Raw genomic sequence first — 22,018 nt, 5'->3', positions numbered from 1 at the left:
CAGTGCCTAACATTAGTGGAATGATGGATAGGTCACTGCTATTGGACTCTGGAGCAGTGGAAGCATAGCATCTGGAGATCAAAATTATATTTTACCATCTGGCAGTCCAATAGAAACATTTAGGCCTAGCACAATGCTAGGAAAACACTATTTACCGGAACGCATAATTCCGAATGTGAGGTTTGGAGGAGGAATAATGGTCAGTGGCATGTCTGTGGTTTTGGCTAGAGTCACTAGTTCCATTGAAAGATACATTAATTCTACAAGGTACAGGTGCAATGATGTTCTTGACAATTGTGTGTGTTTTACTTTTTGAAGGCTGTTTCTTGTTTCAGCGCAAAACATGGCTCATACAGAATGGGTTTTCTGATATGGGAGAGGTAGGACTTAACTGACCCGCAAAAGCCCCAACATCAACCAAAATAAACACATGTGGGATGAACTGAAGAGCCAACTGTGAGCCATGTCTTGATGCCCATTATCAGTGCCCAAACTTTCTAAAACTGAATGGAAGGCTCACTAACCATATCCAAACATCTAGTAGAGAACCTTTTTTAGAAGAGCAGAGGCTGTTATAGAAGTGCTATCATTGTATTAATATCATTGCTGTCCAGATACTTTTGTCCATATATGATATGACATGACCTTTTATTAAGAATGCATTTTTTTTTAAATTAGTTTTTAATCTATATACATAAAGAAAAGACTTCTGTGAGCTGCACTGATGTCATAATGCTGTAGAATGCCATAGATAACTATTTGTTTACAGGATGAGTACACGGGGAGCTGCCATATCCTTTGCCACATCTAAAGAATCTGCTGTTGGCATCAATAGGCAGGTTTTATATTCAGATAGGCAAAGAAATAGTTAAATATGCCAGTTTAGGCTTTTTTGATGAGTTTTCTCTGAAACCTTTTCCTTATCTGAATTCCCCTGAGGATACATATTTCTCCCTTTGTACTGCTGAATGTGCCAGAATGATTTGTTTTGGCATATTTTCCTTTTAAATGATTGTTTCAATGGAACTGTGAGTAGACGGGAACCCCTGTGCCTTATGGGTTAATACATTTTTCTGTTTATGTAGAGAATGCATAAGAGCATTTTTTTGATCATGAAGGATGCGGAGTGTATTAGGATTTTGAGAAGCAAGTAACTGATGGCCTGGGAAATGGAATTTAGCATTTACAGTACCTGTGAAGCTGATCTGTTTTGAAGCTGGATAGTTTTGAAAATGCCACTGTGCTTGGGGAACAAGACAACAAGGGCAAACTATTTTTCTTGGGGATGCCACATTTACATGCATGTTCGGCCCTTAAATAGGAATTATTCTATCTTGTAAATATGTATGACTGCAGGCTAATCTTATTGAAAAAAGTATATATTTAAAAGCAGGAAAGGCATGGAATAAGTTTGTTCCGGCAGTTCATACTCTACAGAAATACAGGAGTTTGATTTGGACTGGCTGGAAACATACTGCAGAGGTATTGGGACCAAGTTTGGTCTGGGTAGGTATGCATTGTAGAGGTATTTGGAGTGGCTTTGGTCTTTGAAAGACAGAGAATGACAAAGTATGTGCTTCATAGAGATGGAATGCAAGTCTCTTCTAGATAGGATTTTACTTTAAGTAAGGTCAATGAACAGGTTTGGTCTATCTAGAAAGTGATTCACTAACACTTATAAGTGTTAAAGAACAATTTGGGTCTGTACAGTCTAAACTAAAACTTATGGTGGCTATCTTTTGTCTAGGTAGGTTAACACAGCATAAAGATGCAACATAAGTTTTCTCTGGACAAGCATATACCGAAGGGAGTATGAGAGTGAGCTTGGTCTAGGTAGGTGCACCCTACAAGGTACTATGGAGTTCGGTCTCGGTAGACATACACTTCATATGGGAGGACAGAAATCATACATGGTGGGTGGGCAGTAAGGCTGATGTATTCTTGATAGAGGATACATTTGGCCTGGTCAGGCACTCATCCGGCTTAAGCTAGCCATACACGTTCCGATAAAATCGTACAAAAAAGTTTTGTATAATTTTCCGACTGTGTCCGAGCTCCGAATTATCGTCTTGATAATTTTTGTACCATGGTGATCGGTTGTTTCGTTGATCGGCCAGGTTAGAAAACTTTGCCCAGCTAACAATAAAATCTACATATGTATCGTGTATCGGATTGTACCTTTGGGGGACCTACAATGGAAGTCACTTTCGTACTATTGGTGCCTGCCAACTATTTAATGTTCAGAATAGCCTCTGATTTGTATTTTAAGGGCTTTATCCTACACTTTCTGTCTGAATGTTAGTTTCAGATAGTTGCAATCAATCATCGACTGATACCTGAATGTTCTTCAGAAGAGTGCCGGTTAAACTTGGGGAGAGCAGGTTCAGGGGAAAGAATAAGGTACCTGTTTGTATAAAGGAAAGCGATATTATTAGCATGTCCAAGAGATTCCCCACAGCATTTGCTGTTACTGAAGAAAGAAAAAGCAAAATAAGAGGTGTTGGATTTCCTAAACATCTACATAAGATTCATTACCATCATGCTCTGTGCTGCTGTCACTTACCTGAGCTTAGGGACTGACGCACAATATATTGTGTATATACATGATATAAAAGACACAAAATAAGGCTGATTAGTAAATAATACAGATTAACAATACATGGCAGCTCTGAAACCAGTGCAGTTAGCATCAGACTTTAATAATTCCCTTGTTGCATCAATTTATGACAGGCCAACCTCATTTTCTGTTTGATAATTTGCGGTGATCCCTAAGCTTAGCTTCTCAACAGCTGCCCAGAACCCACTCAGCATGTGAGTGTCACTGATACTGACAAAAACCAAGATGGGGAGCTCCTGGATCATTACTATATGAAAGATGCTGAACCTTTAAGCTGGACATGCACGCACCGTTAATATCGTACGAAACCTCGTTTCGTACGATATTCGGTGCGTGTATGGCATGTCGACCGATATAGCAGGAAGCTGCTGATATCGGATGACTCGACGATCGGACCGGTTAAAAGATTTTGATCGGGCGCCATAGAAGGCGCCTGAGCAAAATCTGCCGTCAGGGCTGAATCGGCAGAAGGAGGTAGAAATCCTATTGTTTCTACCTCCTTATCTGCTGTTTCAGCCCTGAATGGTGTGTGGCAGATCTGACGATGTTTCTGACGATCGTCAGATCGCCACGTGTGTGGCCACCTTTAGGCTGGTTCAGTTAGTTGAGTATATAAAATATATAATTTCTAACCCTATTCATTTTAGGGTTTAGTTTTCATACAATGTAGAGAGGGATTCTAGTACAGCAGACAGCAAGTCAGTGCACATTTGCATTCCACATATGACTGGAGCTGAATGTTGCTATTAAAGGTGCACATCCATGGAGCCCTAGTGCTCTGCAGAATCTAGGGTGCCTCTGCTTGCAGTGCCTTCTACGGAAGTTGTCTTAAAGTCCAGAATATGAAGTTTAAAGGCTGCAACCTGGCATGAAATTCTGCCTTAACATTACTTGACTGACTGTGTGTTAGGAAAAAAATTAAACTAATTAAAAACTGTGAGCAGATGCGGTGATAGAGATTATGCAATTAAATTATCTGTTTTCATGGCATGATTTAAAGCCTGAACAGTGAACCTTTCCACCTGAATCTGCAGTTGTAAAGACTCGATTTCACAGCTGGTGATTATAACACTAAACTAGAAAGAGGCTGAAATTAAACTGTATCTTAAAATTGCTTTTCAATTTATCAACAGTAACACATTGTTGGTTTTTCTTTGTACTTTTTAATCACTTATACTCAGACGAAGACCCAGAGGTGGTAGTAATGTCACTTAAATATACTATTAGACAGGGCTCAGGAATAATTACGTTTATTGCCAAATGTGTCCCATTAGTTACTTGATCTGAATGTCTGTATGTCACATCATATTTTGGAGAAGGGCTTTGTTTTATTCCAAGAGCAGCAGTGCGTGTTCCTCACAGTTACAAAGTACACAGATGTATGGATTTTTATTTAAATGGAGCAAAGTAACGCTGGCTCACATGGCATGCCGAGGCACAGTATGTCACAGCATTCATTCGTCAGACTTGTGACAATGGTTTATTTAAAGAGAAATACTGTATATGGTGGAACATGGGGAGCCAAATGTCAGTTTATTTCATATCAAATGTCTTGGGGTATCTGTTATCTGAGAAATAATAATATTCAGAGGGACATTATTTTATAGTGGCATTGCCTTTTTAATTACGGGGAACTTTAGGCAAATACCCAAGAAAATGTATATGTGATATATTAAATGTATATGTATATGTTAAAGTATTAAAATGTTTTTATTATGTCTCCCTTTTCTATTCCCTCCACTGGCAGCCCTACCTATGTGTATTGCTGGAACACTGTTGCAAGACCCTCTAGCCAAGCCTATTCTCACAATGCCTTGCACACTCTGTGCTGTTATTTACAGCACGTGCAAAGCATTAGGAGTCTTGGCTTAAGGCAGTGATCCCCAACCAGTGGTTCGTGAGCAACATGTTGCTCCCCAACCCCTTGGCTGTTGCTCCCAGTGGCTGCAAATAATTTGCCATTTTTGTATTTCTGGCTTGGGGGCAAGTTTTGGTTGCATAAAACGCAGTGTAAAGCCAAACGGAGCCTTCTGTAGGCTGCCAGTCCGCATAGGGGCTACCAAATAGCCTATTATAGCTCTTATTTGCATCCACAGGAACTTTTTCCATGCTTGTGTTGCTCCCCAACACTTTTTCCATTTGAATGTGGCTCACAGGTATAAAAGGTTGGGGATCCCTGGCTTAAGGGAACATTGCTCTTGCTACGTGGTCAGCCAAAAAAACTATTGCTCTGTCATGCTACAATTTTACTGTTACTGATACCTTTTCTTACTTATCTACCTCTCCTATAAATATTCCAGTCCTTCATTCAAACCAATGCCTGGTTACTAGGAAAAATTAGACCCTAGCAACCAGCTGCTGAAATACCAAAATGAAGAGCTGCTAAGTGCAAGCTAAATAACTGAAAAACTATTAAAAACTAAAAATTAAGACTAATTGTAAATTGTCTCAGAATATTACTGTCTACGGGGAATTACCCCTTTAACTAGATACAGATTTACACTTGCCAATGTGTAACAGGAGTGCGACCACAGGTCGTCACAAAGTAAATGTTAAAACTGTATGAGATAGAAAGTTAACATTGGGTTTTTTTACGTGGCATTTACAACAGTATTGTGCCTATATATCTCATTAACGTTTTCTCTGCAGACTTCTAAGTAGATTCCCAAGAGCAGAGGCCAAAATAGGAAATTCTGTTCAATCAGGGACCATTATAGAGCAGAAAATTTTAGTTATTTAAAAAAAAAAAAAAAATAGGGAGACTCTTACTGAGATCTTTAATATTAATCTGCTTAAAATGTTTTTTGGCCAATGTCTTAGCTGTAGTGTATCTGTTCTTTAGCTTCAGAACAGACTTCCCAGACTGACCTGTAAGGATGTCTACACTGTTTCAAATGTCTCCTGTCAAGATGACTTCATTAAAGTAAACTGGCGTATTTCTTATATTCTTGTAGTAAATGACTAAGTGTATCAAGAATCCTGTTGGATTTGGGCCTGATATCCAGGCTTTTACTGAAATACCTGAAATTTTATAGGAAAATGTTTGACTTTGATATCATGTCAAAACCTCTTTTCCTCAAATCTTTACTCTTAATTGGTAAAGATTCCACTCGACCTTCACGTTATATCTTTGTCAGTTGTTGGACGTTTATGGTTTGATCGCTTGTTTACTGTATTTTAGTGCAAGAATGCTGGAAACATCACGGCAGCAGCTGCGAGAAGAACTTTTAAAAGTCCAGGCCGGTTTTCTAGAAGAAAAGAAAAGGAGAGAGCATCAGGAGGCATTTGTACGCCGTTTGCAAAAGCGGGTCCTTCTTCTGACTAAGGTAGTACTGACTGTCATATTGCTTTGAATATAGTTTGTCATGGTGAAGCCCTATTTCCATAAAGGACCAGATGTACAGTTTGGTGCCTCCATATTTTCTTACAGTATGCATTTAAATAGGGAATTTTAGACCCTTAGTAAGATCTGCTAGACCAGTGCTAACTCTTTCCTTTTTGTGGGCGAATTAGTTTGCACACTCCATGTTTGTGGGCCAAATGATGGTGTAATTCATAGTAGTATATGGAGCCTATAGCCAGGCAGAGGGCCATAAAAATACCTTGGAGGGCCACATTCAGCCCGTGGGCCTCCAGTTGGACAGCCTTGTGACAAAGCATTGGTTTCTAAGCTTTTTCTAAGCAGGTCTGTTCCCTGGGGGGCTTGTATAAGTGGCAAGTGGGCTCAGCCTGAATGCAAGGTATGGTGATATTTGAAAAGAAAAGCCTATTAGTTCTTCTTAACACCTAACATTTCAGCTTGAAGGTCAATTATAGTTTATACTGTGGTGAAAAATATTTGCTAGACTAGATTGCAATCCTTGGCCAATTGACTCCGATATACAGATATGTGGCTGTGTTGTACATTATCCACTATGTAAAAAAAATATCTTCCACTTCATATTTGGGAAAGATCCTTCCGTAGACTTAGCAGCCATGTGTATAGTACTTGAATGTAAGAAGACCTGCCAGAACACACTTCCATAGAACTAGTGCACAGCTAGGGAAAACTAACCTCAGTGTATAATATTATAAGAGGCTCATAAATGGTCCAGTTGCACATGCCAGACTATACCTGACTTGTTATATTTTAACACAAACACAATATCTATTCTAGAAATTCTTTAATTCTACAGTTGCTAGCGCAAGTTAATGGAATCTAAATCTGGCTCACTCATTATTAGTAGTCAATGGGTAAGCATGTAATTGTGTATGCATGCACAGTATTCTCATTCCGTACCACTTAGCAAACTCATAATTCTTCTGATATATACTTGCCTAGTTCTGTTTGTGCTAAAGCGAGGGATCACATAGTCAAGGGCTTCATGTTCTCCGGGATTAGCTGAATTGTGTGCATATATTATTGAATATTTAAGTCGGTTTGTGAGATGTGAGCTCTATCCTTTGTTTTTAATGTGTCTAAGAAGTATGGTTATTGATTTATATTAGGCAATAGTTGCATAGACAGAGAGAGAATGAGGGAATTCCTTAGTCTAGCAATGTGTGCTTCCTGTCTGTTTAGTGTTGGTACTTCGTATATCCATCAGTAATGTCCACCTCTTCTTTTAATGGCTGCATTATTGGAATCTTATAGTAAATTGGTTTTCCTGACCATTTTGCTGGAGAATTTATCAACAGCATACTTAAAAATGGCTGCTATGTCCTGCTCTTTAGATACTTGAATCACTACATGTAGGAACTTATCACCATTTGAGACCAGGAGGAGCTGGAATTATACAGAAGCCCTTTCATAAAGGGGACACAGAAGATTACAACTCTTGCTGCAAAAGTCCATGTTGCTGCATATAAAAGATACCTTAATCAAGGCAACTGCTTATATGTTACATTTTCTGGTTTATCCTATATTATAAAGCTCCTTTCCTTCAAGCCTTCCTAGCTTTGTTTTATCATGTGACATTCAATTACAATTAATGTCAAGTTGGCAGACCCCCTTTAAGCAACTATTTTCTAAATGCACAAGCACATGCGTACTATAATATTCCACAATCTCACTATCTGTTCTGCATACAGAGTAGCTAAAGAAGTTTATCTAACTTAGTTGTGTAAGGCTAGTGCCACATAGGGCGGATTTTAGGCCTGCGGATAAACATGAGGCTGAGAATCTCTCCCTACGCTGGCATCAGCCTTGTTCCTTGCCTGCGCTCAGAACTATTACGTTGGCCCGGGGCAGGTACACCTGACAATTTTGGGCACGGAGACATATGAGTATGCAGTGCTGCACTAAAATCCTCCATGTGTTCCTGCACCTGACCCAAAGTATTGGGTATTGGATCTGGGTGCAGGTAAGAAAGAAAGGTGATGACAGCATAGAGGCCAATAATCTGCCTGGGGGCACTAGCCTAAAACTTTGGTGACCCAAGTAATCTGTTATGTTTTGTTCCATCCTAAGCTCTTTGTGATTCCAAACATAAATGTTTACTGCATTTCATAATTCACCAAATACTGTTTTAAAGATTCATTGTGTAGGGCAGGCCTGGACTGGCAATCTTGGATTCTGGCTAGTGCCAGAGGGGCTCTTGTAAGCAGTAGGCAAGCTAGCAGTCCACATGGGGCTACGAAATAGCCAATCACAGCCCTTAATTGACATCACCAAAGAACTTTTTTCATGCTTTTGTGGCTCCCCAAAACTTTGTATGCCTGAATGTAGCTCATGAGTTAAAAAGGTTGGGCGTCCTTGCCATAAACAGTAACTACTTAATGGGCTGGTGGGAGCTATGGATTATTTTTAACTGAATTATACTAGTTCAATGAACATCTCGAATACTTTACAGAGTCAGAAGGAGAGAGTGGAGGCCAGTCATAAATAATGAGATGCTTGTCCTCTGGAAGAAAGTTCTCAGTCTATAGTCTGATGTGCCCATTTTACTAGTGCTGCCCTTTCTCATATGGTTTTCTGGCCATGAAAACATTTTTTAGATCACCCTTTTTTCTTAAGCAGATATCTTTACCCTTCAGTGCATTCTAGAGTATGAAAATCAACAAAGAAATTGATTGTTATCGTGCAGTGCTTGGGAGAATAATTGAAGTGCTAGAGATTTACATCATCTCCTGTGGTCTTCTGTATCAACATCGGATAACAAAGAAAAGTTTTACTATCAGGGGATATGCGACCTGCACCGCAGGTTAATTATGTAATCAGAGGCTTCTTCCTGAAGTGCAGAACAGAAAGGGCGATAGATCTGTTCATTACTTCTCTGCAGTTAATCTGGCGAATGCCTTTGCAAATAAGAAAATAATAATTGTACTTTGATTAATGCTGAGTGCTAAAGCTTTCCCTGTTGCTTTTGTAAGGTGAAACGGTTGCAGATTGATTCGGTAGCATGCGTTTATGGTACATGAGAGAATCCGTAGAAAAGTTTTGTGCTGCATTAATATACTTCCATGCAAATTAAATACATTACATAAATCTGTCTCTGGCATCTAGCTTGGAGTGATTTGAAATCCTGCTGAATATAATACTTTTTCCTATATTTTAATGGCATACGGGATCTTTAATTTTTTACCTTGATACAGTAGGGCACCGTATAATTGTGTTTTCTGGACTTTTTTTTTTCCAAGGGAATGTTTGAATTGCACAGTATAGGAACATTTGTTTAATGAATGCACTGTGAGTATTCCATATTCATCAAGAATAGGCATTTATTTGCACTTCAATATCTGCACCTGCGGAAGGTGGCAGCCCCCCGAAATGTTTTGCATGCTAAACACTGTATGCACAGTATAACTTACAAATTGTATGCACAGTATAACTTAACAATAACATATCTATCATCTGTCTATCAATGATGAAAAGTATGTTGTCCCCATTAAAATGTATGTGTGCTTACCTCTATTCTGTTGCATGTAATCTTTTGAACACAAGAGGCTTATAGCACCCTACAAGGGAGTTACAAGTCAGTTGGGGTCATTTGTAAATGGTGGGCAAATTTGCACCTGGGCAGTAACCCATGGCAACCTATTTGCTGTTTGGTTTCATTGTCCAATGAAAGCTAATCACTGATTGGTTGATATGGTTGATTGCTCAGTTACAAATTTGCCCAGTGTTTATAAATGAGCCCCAATGAGTGCATTTTATGTTTGTTTTGATCATAGTTTTCATGTTGTGTCACTAGTACAGTGTTGTGGACAATTTGAAGCTGCTGAATGCTGTCTTCCTCAAATATTCCATATTCTGGTCAGTTTTTTAAGACGTGTGAAATAGAACGTACGGCTTTCAAATGTATGTATGTATTATATAGGCCTTTTGTGTTTAAAATACACAGAAACTGAATATCTAGGTTATTCCTTTGAGTAAACAGAGAACTGCTAAGCTGGCAGGCAGTCACTCCATTGCTGCTCCAGGTGGCATTTGGTTGGTCCCTTAGCAGCTGGAAGAACTTGCACACAGAAAGAAGAACGTATAAGAACCTTGTCAATCTTCAAAACATATTACACCCCCCCCTCTCACAATGTATCACAGTGGATTAAATCATAGGCTTTCAAAAGTGTCTGTAACTCATTTACAACAGTTTCACTTTTCCATATTCAAACAGCATGGGTGCTATAAACTGATAGTCACTAAAGTGAATTAATTATTAGCAGTTAATTTGGTAAAAATGTATTATTGTGCATGTATACAAGCATAGTATTCTCAATGATCAAATAATAATTCTTCAACTAAAGTTGCTCAGCACCAAGGGATCTCATAGTCAATGGATTCACGTGCTTGTGTTGTAGCTGAGTTGTGTGAATTTTCAGCATATATTATTGTATATTCAAGCCAATTTGTGACCTTTTTTGTTTTTACTGTGGTTAAGACGTATGCTTATTGATTTCATAATAACATAGATGAAGCGAGAAACTAGGGAATTTCCTAGTTCAGCAGCATGTGCTTCCTATCTGCTCCTACGTTTATTGATTAGCAATGGACAACCCTGTTCTTTTACTACCCATATGGGGACTAGTACATTTGTTCTTTTATATCTACTGTCAGCTGAAGAAATTGTGCCACAAGACAAGTCTTTCTGTTTCTGACAGTCCTTATTTGCAAAAGTCATCAAGAATAAAGCCCTCATTTTTAAGTAAAGGGTTTAATGATTTTCCATCTGGATCCTGAGGTGGGGAATCGGGTGAGTATTGAATAAATTCAAGTGATTGTGCTGCTGTGGTGTCTTTTCAGTAATCAATACTAATCATATAAGTGACTGGCTGTGGCCTGCAACCGCAGAGCCTAATGAACAAAGCCGCTCTGTGATTAAAAGGTATGTTTTGTATGTCAGGTAGGAAAACCATCTATTTATCATGCTTGTCTCTGAACACAAAATATTTATTTCTTAAAACATAAACATACTTAGCAATAATGGGGTGGATAAAATAATCAGGGGATTTTTGTTGGCAGGGGAGCATCCACGCCTGAACATCAAGGTACTGCAGGCACCTTATACTGGAAGAGGTCTAGCTTTACCTAATCTCAAATTTTACTTTCCTGCTGCCCAGTTAGTATTTGCTCATTGGTGGATGGTCATAATATCAATACGCTGGTGGTGGTCCTAGAGGCTGCTACATTTGAAGCCCTGTCTGTACTCCCTTACCAAGGAATCTCCTCTTACTATGCCACTACTGGTTACAGTAGTACGGGCCTTCCAGAAATCCCAGAAGGTGGCCCATGGCCCTTCTGAGACTGGCTCCCCAGACTTCACAAAATACTCCCTCACTTTTATGCTCCCCAAGATATTGCCAGATGGCACAGCTAATTATTTAAACCCTAGGGTGTCACTGGGGGTTAATGTAAAACCTATGACTTACTGCGACAAGAGGTGCACCCCCCTCCGACACTATTCAGTGTCAGGACGCAGCTTTTAACATGAACAGACAAGACCTGACTAAAACTCTCCTGGTTTTACCTTATATTGTCTGCCCCGGGGCTCCTCTCCTCTAGGGAGACATTCCCGTGCTAGACGATAAGATGTGGTCTGATGCGCTCAAACTGGTTTCAGATATATTAATTTCCATGAGGGATAGATTTATACAGATACATTTTTTAAATATAGTATACTTGACCCCCCTATCGCCTGACAAAAATGTACAATAATGTGTCCAACCAATTTCCCAAGTGCAGAAAAAGAGAAGGCACTCTGTAACACTTCCCTCCAAAATCTCTGGATTGCTGGGCAGGTCTAGAAAACAATAAACAGTTTCTTAGTGAGAAGCTTCCATTCCCAAATATTCTCCTCCCGCTCCGGTCTCACTCCAGACTTTGCTACCTACAGCTTCTTTATTATGCTAAGAAAGCCATTCTAATGAAGTGGGAGTCTCTAAGATCTTCCTCCACTAAAATTTTGACAAAAATTAGTGGACAATTATCTTCCTAGCCAGAAAGTGACCTACCTAGCAAGATGGTGTCTGGAGAAACTCAATGCCATATGGGGTACGTGGTTAGACTTCTTTGATTTTGGAATACTCTTTATCCCATACATTTATAATCGGTACCTTAGCCTCACTCCTCTCTTTTCTTTTCTTGTCTTTTCTTTCTGTTGTTTATCTGAAATCAGGCAGAAAATGAGGTTCCATCATTCATAGAACCTGATGCTACAGGAGCACACTGGTTTCTGAGGTGCCATGTAACATTAATCCTAATAAAAATAATGAAGTAACCTTGTATTGTACATTTTCTATTCTATGTTTGCTGTATGTTGTGAGTCAGTCCCCACATCAAAGTTTACATTACTATTATGAGGGCCTCATTCTGGGCAAAGATATGGTTCTTCATTTTCCTTTATTCAGGCCAAACTGCATGAATGCTAAATAAAACCAAGAAGGACTAATTCTATTTCTGCAGAATGAATTATCTTTACCATCACACTTTCCCCCTTTCATACAGAAATGTAAGTTTACAAAAGCAATTTTTTAACGGTAATAAGAACCTCGCATCATTTTGTATCATGGCTGACCTTGGAGTTAATAGTCTGTGTCAACTTTCAAGAAGCTGAAATTAGAATCGCTTTCTGTGATTTCTTAATTTTGTGTTTTATTTGCACAAAGAAATTGTGTGAAGAAATTGTAAAAGACATTCTCTGTGTTGATTAGCCTCACCATATCCTTGCTAGAGCACATTTGTGTTCTAGAAATACGGCATTTGACTTTTTAATAATGTATTGTATACATTATAATGTATACAATAGAAATGTAGTGTGTCTGCTATATACCATAATAGTAAATATACCTATATAGCATAATGTAGCATAAAGCAGGATATATTAAAATATCACAGAAACTACTGCTTTTATTGATGAATACGGTTGATTTTCGGAATCTTAGAAAGCTGCTTTCTAAGTCTGACCCATGTCCTAGTCTTGGAATGTGAATGACTTGACAGGCAGCTCAGTACTGGTCACTTGCCTGCATCCAGAATAAAGTTTCATTATTCTCAGTGCTGCTGTTTCTACTTCCATTTTGACAGTAATGGAAGCAATGTCAATGTGACACAAAATTGTCTGAGTTTTTATTCTAGACTACAAAATTGGCGTACTTGTGCTCAGGAAGGACTTTATCAAATACTCTTTTAGATTAGGAATATCCAGACTTATGCCCTTTAGCTATTGAATTGACATGTTGACTGACATCAAAAGCCTGTCGGATATAAGTGGGACCTGGGAGTAATACTACAACTGTATGATTTGAGTCTAAACATCAATGATTTAGAAAGGCAGTTGACCACTACATTGTTGGGATTTGTTTTAAATTTAGCCCAGTTGAAGGAAGGACATTTGAGGCTTAGGCAGCATAAACTACATGGACCTTTGTAATGGAGAATAGTCAGCTGTAGGGAAGATAGAGAGAGAGAGTTGGTACATTTATTGTGCCACAAAGAAAGCAAATGGATTTGGAAATTGTGGCTCTTTAGCGGCAGGTAGTCAGCCTACTTGTTTTGGGAAAGTTCATTAACAGCTTTTCCCAATTACACAGCTGTTATTTATTTCTCCTTTATTTAATGTAATAACAAAAAACGGAAATGCAGGAAAAGATTGTTCCCACCCTCCATTTGACGTTCAGGGCTGACTCGTTGGATATGGAGGTAGAAACAATAGAAATTCTACTTCCACCTGCCGATTCAGCACTAAACGTAGATTTTGCTCGGGCGCCTTCAACCCCGCCAGTCAATGAGACGACCGATATCCGCAGTCTTTGCGATATTGGTCACCTCTTCAAGCGCCATACACACACACACCGAATATTGTACAAAACAAGGTTATATGTGGTAATATTGGTGCGTGTATGGTTGGCTTGAGTCTACTAAAAATTAAATTACAATTAATTAAACCCAATTGGATTATTTTGCTTTCAATGAGGAATAATTATATCTTAGTTGGTATCAAGTACAAGGTTTTGTTTTATTATTACAGAGGAAAAAAGGAAATAAGTTTAAAAATGGAATTATTTGGTTAAAATTGAGTCTATTGTAGATGGCCTTCCTGAAATTTGGAACTTTCTGCATAATGGGTTTCCGGGTAAGGGATCCCAATACCTGTATAAGGACACATTTATCCCATAATAGCAGTAGGTAGTTGTAGACTGCTCCAGATTTTCTATAACGCTATACGCAGTCACTATAGCTTCCCCCCGCATCATCTTATATTCATATTGTTAAACAAAGTTCTGGTTTCTTGACAAAAGTGCACGTAAAGTGCAAGTGAAGTAAAGAGAATATCTCTGAAATAAAAAAGTTGCATCTTCTAAGTTACTTTTTGAAGGAACCCAACGTGATAGAAAGATTTAATGAATCCTTTGCAAGCCTGCTTTTTGATTTTGCCTGCAGAGTCAAATTGAAAATATCCAATAAAAAATGTCCTCGGGCTAGAAGACACAAACAGTATTATGTATGATTTTTTTTTCTTACTGCAGCAAAATAAAATATAGCAAAGCAACAAAAAGCCCAAACTATTTTTATAAAAAGTAGAATCTGAGCTGTGTCACTCAGAAACCTTCAGTCTTTCCTATATATATATATATCTCAACAGTGGTAATGTCTACTCCAAAGCACTGTGTAGTTCTAAAAAAACAACAAAAACCTTGGATCATGCCAATTTAATTAACAGACACCCATGGTTCTAACTGACTATGTTTCTTAATTACATAGGGCTCCCCCTTTTTTTGACTATTTTGTAGGCACACAAACTACTGTAGATTATCATATAGGGGACGGTAAAGATGCATGGCCTTTGGTCTTGAGTTTCCATTTGCAGTCAATCTGCAGGAATGTCAGAAGTTGTTGTCTCAAAGCTCTTGGGCCATTTCAACAGTACTGAGGTCCAAGCAGTAGTGATGTGTGGGCCGGCCTGATACCCGCGGGTCGAGTGAGTTCGGCCCGACCTCGGCACATCACCTGCAGGTTGCGGACGAGTTCGGGCTGAGCTCTTCCGCTCACCCTCCCCACCCGCAGCCTTACACCAGAGTTGCCAGATTTATTTTTACAAACTAGCCCAAAACTAACCAAAAGCCACTTTGAAAGTAGCCCAAAAATAGGCCAATATGTGCAATGAAAAAAATTCTGAAAAAAATTAAAGTATATATGAGAAAACATGCCTTTTTAAAGGGTATAATCATGAAGCAGTTACTGGGATGGCTGATAATTCCCTGCCCTCTGTGCCCAGTCCAGCTGGGAAGTATGTCACTACAGAAATAGATTCTGTTGCATTAACCCCAGACATGATGTACATATGGGTGCTTTAAACTACAACTCTCAGAAGTCCCAAGATATCCTGAGAGTTATAGCTTAATGATCAACTGCAGAGCTGCCCCTACATCACAGTAGAAAGTAATAGTACAATCACATACCCTATAGAGCAGGGAGCAGGCTGCAGAACAGACGGGTTCAGCCTGAAAGAGCAAAAAGGAATACCAAACAGAGCCTTTGTCTATACTGTCCAATTGCATGCTGGGTATTGTAGTTTTATACTAATCCTAGCTGTAGGCTAATTGTTAGACACAAACTACATTACCCAGCATGCAGTGGAACAGACACACTAAGGGAAAAAAACTTTGTCTAGTTTCCAAACTACAAACCCGCCAAGGCTCCAAAACTGTACAGAGCTTTAAATTTAGTAGCTCAATTGGGTGGTAAAACTGCCAGCCTGGCAGCCCTGCCTTAAACTGCCGGCAGCTCTCTTCCGGCTTCTCTATTTATAGGATGCCCCCTTTGTGACGTCATAGTGGGGCGGGGCGGGCGCAGGTCTATAAATAGAGGAAGGAAGCTGTTTCAGGTTGGGAGCAGGTGGGTTACGGTCGGGTACAGGCCTAGAAAATCTCGACCCACACATCACTACCAGGCAGCCTCTCAAGCTGACTAAAAGCACAGAATCTGCAGGGTTATCATTAAAGGGGTTGTTAACCTTAAAGTTAACTTTTAGTATGATGTAGATAGTGATATTCTGAGACATTTTGCAGTTGGTCTTCATTTTTTACTATTTGTTGTTTTTGAAGTATTTAGCTTTTTGTTCAGCATCTCTCCAGTTTGGAAATTCATCACATCTGGTTTCTAGGTTTTAAATTGCCTTAGCAACCAAGCATTTGTTTGAATGAGGGACTGGAATATGAACATAGAGGGCCGAAATATGCAAGATAAGTAATAAAAAGTAACAAAAACATTTTAGCCTCACGAAACAACCCTTTTTGGCTGCTGGAAAGTGTCAGAAGATGAAAGCAAAAAACTCCAAAACTATACAAAATAAAAAAGGAAGACTGCTTGCAAAGTTACTAAGAATAGACCATTCTATAATATGCTAAAAGTACCAATTTTAGTTTGTGCTTCCCTGTGGCAAAGTGAGCACAAAGTCATGAAAAGAACAGGCTGTGTTTCCTTATGTGGTCCCCTGTGGTGAAACACATGAACAATCCACCACAGTACCTAGAATTTATACTTTTTGCCATTATAGTACACCCTTCTGTCTTTACCACATATCTTCTACACTGGCCATAAATTCCCCTATGCTGTTTTCCACACACAAAATATTTAATTTGAAAATTGTCTCCCAAGAGCATACATAACCCAAACAATCATTTTAGGCTAGTATATATTTTTAGTCTGTGTATCCCAATGCTTCTAATAAAGTTTTAAGAGATTCACTGAATCTGTGTGTGTCTGTACACAGGCTGCCGGCCAGTGCTGAGATATGGTGGAGCAGCACACATTGGAATCAGCATATTGACCAGATCATGCTGTTGATATAACCACTAATTAGCACTTTGGGGGCTGAGCCTAGTGCCTTGTGTACCGTACTGTTGTTCAAGTGTTGATATTATTTTAGGATAAAATCCCTCCAACTAGTGGGCAGTTACTGAAAAATACTGCTAGTATGTGTACAATACATTTTAACACTGTAAATCAACTGCATATAGCTTACTATTATGGTGTGGGAGAATGACATGTGGGAGTTTATACAAAATATGTTTCATAGGCCACTTTTGCTGTATGCGGTATAAAGGGCTTGTAAACGCCCTGCCAGTCTGTGCATTCCTTGAATGACATATGTTGGCTGCGGGGCTTTAAATGGCATATCTCAGTGACACACATCGCCCTTTGCCAATACCTTTGCAAGCTGACATTATTTTATGTCATGTTTCTGAGCTCGGATTTTCATACCCTGGGTGGGGAGGTGACCTTTTACAATATTATTAACATGCTGACCTTGTCAGGAATATGAGTGCATTAACAGGAGGCTTGGCAGTGAGTGCCTCGCTTATGTTGATAGCAACACGGAAAAAAGCAATTTCTGGAAATGTAATGAAATCAAAATAAAAAGTCATTTTTTATGTGAAGATGTTTTAGATTAAGAATTAAGATAGGCTTTATGAAAGTGTGCTTGGAAAGCGATAATGCATTGGTATTGGGAACTGCTACAATCTAGCTTCTTGTGTTCTAGAAGGAGCTGTAAAATTAGAAACTTAGGACAAGTAAAGATAATCCTCAAATCTTCATGCAAAGTCATTGGCAGGTAAATGCTGAGTAGGCAGGTTTAGGACTATTATTATTATTAATATTTATTTATAAAGTGCCAACATATTCCGCAGCACTATACAATAAGTGGGTTTCATACATTGGACATACAGAGTAACATATAAAGCAATCGACAACCAACATAACACACAGTAGAATGGACTAACATACTTTCTGATACCCGTGGGGAAAATAGAATATTATCTCAGGTCCTAGTTACAGACAAGGGGTCAGTCACCCAAAAAAATCTTTAAGTAGAGTGTCATAGGGCAACAGCACATTTTATGATGTGTTGTCCATGTTAAATATAATCCAGTGCAGGCAGCAAAACATCAGAAAATACCTTCACATTGGTGTCTGTATGAACTGGTGGTACAACATTTCACTCATGTAAACTCCAGGTATTGCCTTTTCCTGCAGTGCCCACCGTTTACCTGATATAAACCGTAACATGTGCCATTGCCGTTAATCTAGGACACTGTTTGTATACTATGTATTGGGACTTACTGTGATATCCTCATGCAGACAGTGGCCCCTTCTCACGTTTTCATACCTGCTTTTTCTGCTTTTTATGTGTGACACCAAAGGGGCAATTCTTACCCTACAGTGGATGGGGTTTATGTTGCAGTACTGTCTGGTTGTCTTTGGAGATGGACAAGATGGAGGAGTTAGTGGGGTAACATTCTAGTCTGGAATGTTAGGAGCTGCCTAGTAAAGAACCCAGGTGTCCCCTGTACTTACTGTCAGTTATTTGAGCACTATTTTCTTCCAATTACAGTAATTTAAGGAAACCGGACCATTCGCTCTTTTTTCTTTTCCTTGACATAGCTAATGTATGCATAATATAAGGTGTCATTTATAGCAGCCAAATGTTGCCATTTGCTCATTAGTTGCTTTAGATTAGAACAACGATCATCCTATTATGTGTCACTGTAATCATTTTATAGAACTAAAACAATATCTTTCCCGAGTATTTATGTAAGAAGCATTTACTGGTTCTTGTTTATATTAGGAAATGTGGTTGAAATATTTCCTAATTTCATGATTTTGTATATTTAAGTTTTACAGTGTTGGCCTGTAGGTAATGTTTGACCTCTTTATAATTGAACTAGGATAGTAATACATTCAGTTTGTTCACCAGATTCCGCAAGCTATAACAAAGCTGTTTTTAAACTCTAAATTTAAAAAGAACTTGCAGACTCATTGGCAGACCTGTAATTAACCAAACTTATTGTTTGGCTTAAACAAGTCAAGACTGTCACATTGCTTATTTCTTCTCCACTTCAAAATAAATTGCTAAATAAATTGCTTGTGACTATAAAGCTCACCTCAACTAAACAATGGTCCAACACGAAGCTTTTGGTCCAGGTCCAGTTCCCATAAATCTCTCTCTCCATAAGGTAGCGCAACCCTCCCACCTCTTAATCCGGTCTGGAAGGGATCTCGAGGCTGCGTTTAAGCACCTCCTGAGCAGATCCTGTAAAGGACACAGCCAGAACAGATTGCTGTACAGATTTGCAGAGGATTAAAAGTAATTAAAGAGCTGATCTTGCTTTCATTCCGCAGCTATTTACATGCTAATGTTAGACCTGCCAGAGAGAATATGAGAGGTGTCAGCAATGGGCATTTTATCCTACTTAGAACAGAGCAGCACAAAAAATAATGAGATGAGCAAATTAAATAAAAAATGGTTTTTTTCTTTGAGTATTGTCCAAAGGCAAAATAATTCACCTATGTTTGGTTACATAATTGGTTACGGTGTAACACGTACGTTATAATTTGCAAATGCAAAGGGTGGGAACGTTTTGTAAAATTTAGATTTGAAAGGAAGTAATTGTAGACATGTTTGGGAATCGTCCATAGTTGAGAGGTGACTGGCGGAACAGTTTCTCTCTCTGTGAATAGGGACAATTAAGACTTAAAATGATCATTTTTGCATTCTGGTCTGGGTGTAACTCACTACATTTCCTACCAGGGTTTAATTTGTGCAATTTTTAAGAAACCAGTAACAATACAGCAGCCACTTTGCCATTCCAGAATGCTTCTGCAGGCATCTTTTCCATGTTTTAAGAATTTAATGCAAAAGCTGACTAATGAACAGATTGCTACTGATAAATCCCACTTATTTAAATGTTTAGTGACCCTTTTTAAGGTTATGTTGGATTGGGAATACTTGGGCTAAAATATAAGACTTACTGTAAACCATTTCCCCTTTAGCGACTTCCAAATGCAAATATAAGATTGACCCTTAATTTTCTCTAAACTGTTTTCCTGGATGCCCACCAATAGGTACATATTTTCATGCTTGGTGGACAATATTTCAAACTTTGTAGGATGTTTTTCATACTGCCTCACAATTTTTTTTGCATTAAACCAGAACCACAAGTAGCGTTACTACGCATCCCTAGCTAGTGCCTGCTTTAAAGGAGAAGGAAAGTCATTTTGGCATTTTACTGCCAATAGATTTGCCACATTAGTGCCACCTAGAACAATATATTTATTCTGCAGAAACCATTACCATACTGGAGTAAACCGCTTTAGAAGCTTTCTCTGTTTGCTTAATATAGTAGCTGCCATTTAAGGTAGCTTTCTTCCTGCAGCTCTAGCTGAGATCACACATTCCTAAGGGAGGGGGGAGGGAGTTCTTAGCATTCTAGTGGGAAGGGAAGCAGGAGAGAGGAAAGAACTGCGCAGACTCTGGCCACGGGAATTAGGGATGTTTCTGAGTGAGGAAGTGAGACACTGGAACATCATGTTTACAAAAAAAAGAGACAAGAAATCCTGTGTTTCTTTTGATAGAGGACTCAGTGCAGCATTACTGTAAGTTCTTATGGCTGTATTTACATAGACCTTTCTGATAAAGTTTACTTACATAATAATATACAATAATTGACATAATAATAATTTATTTCTAGCTTCGACTACATACAGGAAATGCTATGTTTAACAGCTATGATAAAGGTGACACTACAGAAAAAATTGATAAAAATAATATATAAAAGAATAATATATAAATTTTTTTTTTATATATATATATAGCTATTTTTTCCCAAAATAGTGAATGTAGTGGCTTATAGCTCTATAGACAACTTAAATAGATGACTATTTGTGAAATGGGTTTATTAAACATTTTATGCTTTATATAGCAATAAAAGCTCATCTTAAAATTATTTTTGCTATGTATATTTAGTGAATACATTTCCTCATATTTGTAATAGTTATAGTTGTTTTTATTGTAAGGTAATGTGAATGTAAGTAACGTATGTACAATGTACCGTTCAGCTGGCCCGTGCCTACTCTAAATGTTAGCTGCCTGTATGATTGCCTTGTACTAGTAGGGGAAATGGACATGCTGAGGGGAATCTGACTTGTCAGGATGAAATTGCGCCTGCCCAGGATCCAATTTGGTAAGGTTGATACTTATCAGGATTCCAAAGCTATAATGGTGGGTGAACTGGGCAGCTTCTTAAGACATTTCCATCCATCACTAGTGTATGACAATATATTTTGTGAGAAAATGTGAAATGTAGAGAGTGGTGCCTGATTGAATTCCATCACCTTTACAATAGCTTATAGTGCTTGAAAAAGGTGCATTAAAACTTGAATTGCTGCATGCTGTCTGTTCTCAAGTGCCCTGCTGGTTCATTCTTTTCACTTAGCATACTTCTGTATGTTCTTCTCTCTTTCCTATATTTTATTTTAGTTTTGTCTATAAAACATTAATTTCCAAAATATACCTGCTGTTGTATTTAATTGACGTTCTCTTGAAAAATGGCTACCTGTTCAAGTCATTTTCTATAAAGGATGTGGTATATAAAGGGATTTGCCAATTCCAGATTAATGTTACTTGGTCACTTGTTGTTGGTTACTTATGCTGCCATTCTGGATTTGTGCCCAGCCTTTTCTCCCTTGTAGGCTAGCTGCATTCTAAGGATCAGATTGTGCAGCTCATAGGCGGACGACGACTTTTTTGTTTGGGGAGGCTAAGGTTGTGCCATACATAGACTGACCTAAAGCTAATGTGAGACTTAAGCTGGCCATACACGCACTGCATATCATATGATAATATTGGTGTGTGTATGGCTGATCAACGAGGCAACCAACATCGCAAAGGCTGCGGATATCGGTCGCCTCGTCGATTGGTCGGGTTAAAAGACTTTGATCAAGGCACCCAAGCAAAATCTATGTTTAGCCCTGAATGTCAATGGGGTAAACAAATGATCTTTCCTGCAACCAGGAAACAAGTGTGCATTTCTATATTCTTCTTAGAAAGTCAAAGCAATGCCTTGGTTTAATAGAAAAGATTTGGATTATAAAAGAAAAATGCATTTAAGGCATTCACAATACCTGGGCCATTTGTAGAAGGAGCC

General features: G+C 38.6%; 1 protein-coding gene across 6 annotated transcripts in view; it reads left to right on the top strand.

The window, feature by feature from the left end:
- mad1l1 (mitotic arrest deficient 1 like 1) overlaps positions 1-22,018 on the top strand; it is a 494,211-nt gene that overhangs the window by 139,900 nt on the left and 332,293 nt on the right. For all 6 annotated transcript variants that reach the window (XM_031892606.1, XM_031892604.1, XM_031892605.1 and 3 more), the window contains 1 exon segment: positions 5,799-5,943. In XM_031892606.1, coding sequence (XP_031748466.1) covers positions 5,799-5,943 — 145 coding nt within the window.

This window comes from Xenopus tropicalis, chromosome 9 (assembly GCF_000004195.4).
Source record: "Xenopus tropicalis strain Nigerian chromosome 9, UCB_Xtro_10.0, whole genome shotgun sequence".
Taxonomy (NCBI): Eukaryota; Metazoa; Chordata; class Amphibia; order Anura; family Pipidae; genus Xenopus; species Xenopus tropicalis.
Note: the sequence above shows the minus strand (reverse complement) of the source record. Positions and strands in the feature narration are given on the sequence as shown.